Raw genomic sequence first — 3,917 nt, forward strand, 5'->3', positions numbered from 1 at the left:
CCATCATAATAATATAAATAAATTCAAAATATGATTTAGACATTTTGTTTTTTATAGCAAAATAATAATATTTTAAGAATTGTAGTTTAATATTTCAATTATGGTATCATAATATTAATAATTTTAAAATATAATTTAGATATTTCGGTTTTGATAATATATTAAACACATTTTCAGACTATAATATTATTACTTCTGTTATAATGTCATAATATTATAATATTCAAAATATATTTTAAACAATTCGTTTTTAATAACATAATAATAATTAATTTAGATAATCAATTTATCATCTCGTTAATGATGTCATATTATTAATATTTTCATAATATTATCATACAAAATAACTATTTGAAATTTTATTAATATTTTTTTGATATTATTATTTTTGTGATGAAGATATGATATTAATTGGATATTATCATTAAGAAAATGCTATCTGGGAGAGCTATTTATTTAGAGCTACTATTCTATCAAAAAGAAAAAGTTCAATTGTAAGTTACGATTTTTATAGCCATGAGATATTTTTGATAATTATTCGTTTTTTTTCCAATGTCTAATTTGAATATTTATACAAATATGCTAAGCTGACACAACATCTCCACTCAGAATCGTTTTTGTATACAATGACTTATCATTGAATTAAAATAGAGCACATCCATTATTATGATGATATGCTTGACACCTATACTGTACAGTAGAGTGGTACCTACTTGTACATATTTTTTTATTATTTACTAATAACTATATGAATTTTTTAATTTTTTTTATTTACCTACATGGTTACATATTTACCTAATTTACAGTTCGGTATTTCAATCGTGTAAATAATATGTAAGTGCACTTGGTACATTTGATATAGGAAAACTTGTGCATTTTGCACGAGGTAGTTTAGTGGAAATCGGTACAAAAAAATGCACTTTTAAGGGTAACTATAGATACACGCCTCTGTAATATTTGTGTTAGTTGTAAAATGTACACTAATGATTATTAGATATTAGTGTGTGAGTGTGGTTAATATGTTTGTGGATGTAGTGAGTGGCGACCATATAATATGTTCAATAACGCTCGTACACTAATAAATACATAAGTCATGTAAAGCACTCAAAAATATTTTTTAAATACCTACTCCAATAACAAATCCCAATAAGCTGACAAAAAATAATTATCAATCTAAAAATCTAATTTAAATTTTGAAAAATAATTTGAATTCGATCGCCTCTACTCTATTTTTGTATAAGCAATCATTTCTTTGGATAGTTAATGTAATATAGTTGACATTGAAAACCACCAGGATTTTTAACAAACATTCATAAAAAATGTAATATTTGTGTATGATTATGACAAATTAGCAATTTAATATTAAGAAATAATAACATGACAAAATGAACCCATTAACTGTGCTACCCTAATATGATAATCTGATTTGTTTATGGTTTCTGGCCAGTGTGGGTCCATCGATGACTCGTCGATGAGCCAATTTGACTGAAAGACATGTCGCATACATCACAAATGTATGGTTGATCGCCCGTGTGGGTCCGTCGATGTTTTGTCAAATTGCAACTCTGACTGAAAGATTTACCGCATACATCGCATACAAATGGTTTCTCACCCGTGTGGGTCCGTCGATGACTCTTCAATGATCCACTTTTACTGAATGATTTATCACATACATCACAAATGTATGGTTTCTCGCCCGTGTGGGTCCGTCGATGTCTCGTCAATGAACTACTTTCAGCAAACGACATGTCGCATACATCGCATGCAAATGGTTTCTCTCCTGTGTGGGTACGTCGATGTTTCTTCAATGTGCCACTTTCACTGAATGATTTTTCACATACATCACACGCATATGGTTTCTCTCCTGTGTGGGTACGTCGATGACTCGTCAATGAACTACTTTCAGCAAACGACATGTCGCATACATCGCATGCAAATGGTTTCTCTCCTGTGTGGGTACGTCGATGTTTCTTCAATGTGTCACTTCCACTGAATGATTTTTCGCATACATCACACGCATATGGTTTCTCTCCTGTGTGGGTACGTCGATGACTCGTCAATGTGCCACTTTGACTAAACGACATGTCGCATACATCGCATGCAAATGGTTTCTCTCCTGTGTGGGTACGTCGATGTTTCTTCAATGTGCCACTTTCACTGAATGATTTTTCACATACATCACACGCATATGGTTTCTCTCCTGTGTGGGTACGTCGATGTTTCTTCAATGTGTCACTTTCACTGAATGATTTTTCGCATACATCACACGCGTATGGTTTTTCTCCTGTATGGGTCCGTCGATGACTCGTCAATGTGCCACTTTGACTAAACGACATGTCGCATACATCGCATGCAAATGGTTTCTCTCCTGTGTGGGTACGTCGATGTGTTGTCAAATTGCAACTCTGACTGAAAGATTTATTACATATATCGCACGCAAATGGTTTCTCTCCTGTGTGGGTACGTCGATGTTTCTTCAATCTGCCACTATCACTGAACGATTTTTCACATATATCACACGCGTATGGTTTCTCTCCTGTGTGAGTCCGTCGATGACTCGTCAATGAACTACTTTCAGCAAACGACTTGTCACATATATCGCACGTAAATGGTTTCTCTCCTGTGTGGGTACGTCGATGTTTCTTCAATGTGTCACTTTCACTGAATGATTTTTCGCATACATCACACGCGTATGGTTTTTCTCCTGTATGGGTCCGTCGATGACTCGTCAATGTGCCACTTTGACTAAACGACATGTCGCATACATCGCATGCAAATGGTTTCTCTCCTGTGTGGGTACGTCGATGTGTTGTCAAATTGCCACTTTCACTGAATGATTTATCACATACATCACACGCATATGGTTTCTCTCCTGTGTGGGTACGTCGATGTTTCTTCAATGTGCCACTTTCACTGAATGATTTTTCACATACATCACACGCATATGGTTTCTCACCCGTGTGGGTCTGTCGATGTCTAGTCAATTTGCCACTTTCACTGAATGATTTATCACATACATCACAAATGTATGGTTTCTCTCCTGTGTGAGACCGTCGATGATTCGTCAATGAGCCACTTTGACTGAACGACATGTCGCATATATCGCACGGGTATGGTTTCTCTCCTGTGTGAGTCCGTCGATGACTCGTCAATGTGCCATTTTTACTGAAAGACATGTCGCATACATCACACGCGTATGGTTTTTCTCCTGTATGGGTCCGTCGATGACTCGTCAATGTGCCACTTTTACTGAAAGACATGTCGCATACATCGCATGCAAATGGTTTCTCTCCTGTGTGGGTACGTCGATGTGTTGTCAAATTGCAACTCTGACTGAAAGATTTATCGCATATATCGCATGCAAATGGTTTCTCTCCTGTGTGGGTACGTCGATGTTCCTTCAATGTGCCACTTTCACTGAATGATTTTTCACATACATCACACGCATATGGTTTCTCTCCTATGTGGGTACGTCGATGTGTTGTCAAATTGCCACTCTGACTAAAAGATTTATCGCATATATCGCATGCAAATGGTTTCTCTCCTGTGTGGGTACGTCGATGTGTTGTCAAATTGCCACTTTCACTGAATGATTTATCGCAAACATCACACGAGTTCTTTCTCTTTCCAGGACAAACAGTTAGGTCATTCATTTTAGAGTCATTAAATCCAAATTACTAAAATATAGTTGTCATAAAATATTTAATAGGAGCTTTTAAACTATAGATACCTTCTGTTCTTATATTACAACTTATTTGTTTTGTGCCTATAACAACACGTATTAGTTTATTTTAATTACTTGGTTACTATATTATTCTGTTATTATTATGGTCAGTTAGAATTTATTGACTTCAATCAGATATTTAAGCCAGTTTTTACTGTTAAAGGTAATTTATTAGATATTCAAAATACAATAT

The 3,917-nt window shown here is 34.8% G+C and overlaps 1 protein-coding gene across 1 annotated transcript; it reads right to left on the reverse strand.

Annotated features, from left to right (window-relative positions):
• Window positions 1-1,299: 1,299 nt before the first annotated feature.
• Window positions 1,300-3,845, reverse strand: LOC100568624 (zinc finger protein 62 homolog). The gene has a single exon (XM_003248915.2). The coding sequence runs from the start codon at window positions 3,651-3,653 to the stop codon at window positions 1,431-1,433; it is 2,223 nt and encodes a 740-aa protein (XP_003248963.1). The 5' UTR covers window positions 3,654-3,845; the 3' UTR covers window positions 1,300-1,430.
• Between the last annotated feature and the right edge of the window lie 72 nt (window positions 3,846-3,917).

Source organism: Acyrthosiphon pisum, chromosome X (assembly GCF_005508785.2).
Source record: "Acyrthosiphon pisum isolate AL4f chromosome X, pea_aphid_22Mar2018_4r6ur, whole genome shotgun sequence".
Lineage (NCBI taxonomy): Eukaryota > Metazoa > Arthropoda > Insecta > Hemiptera > Aphididae > Acyrthosiphon > Acyrthosiphon pisum.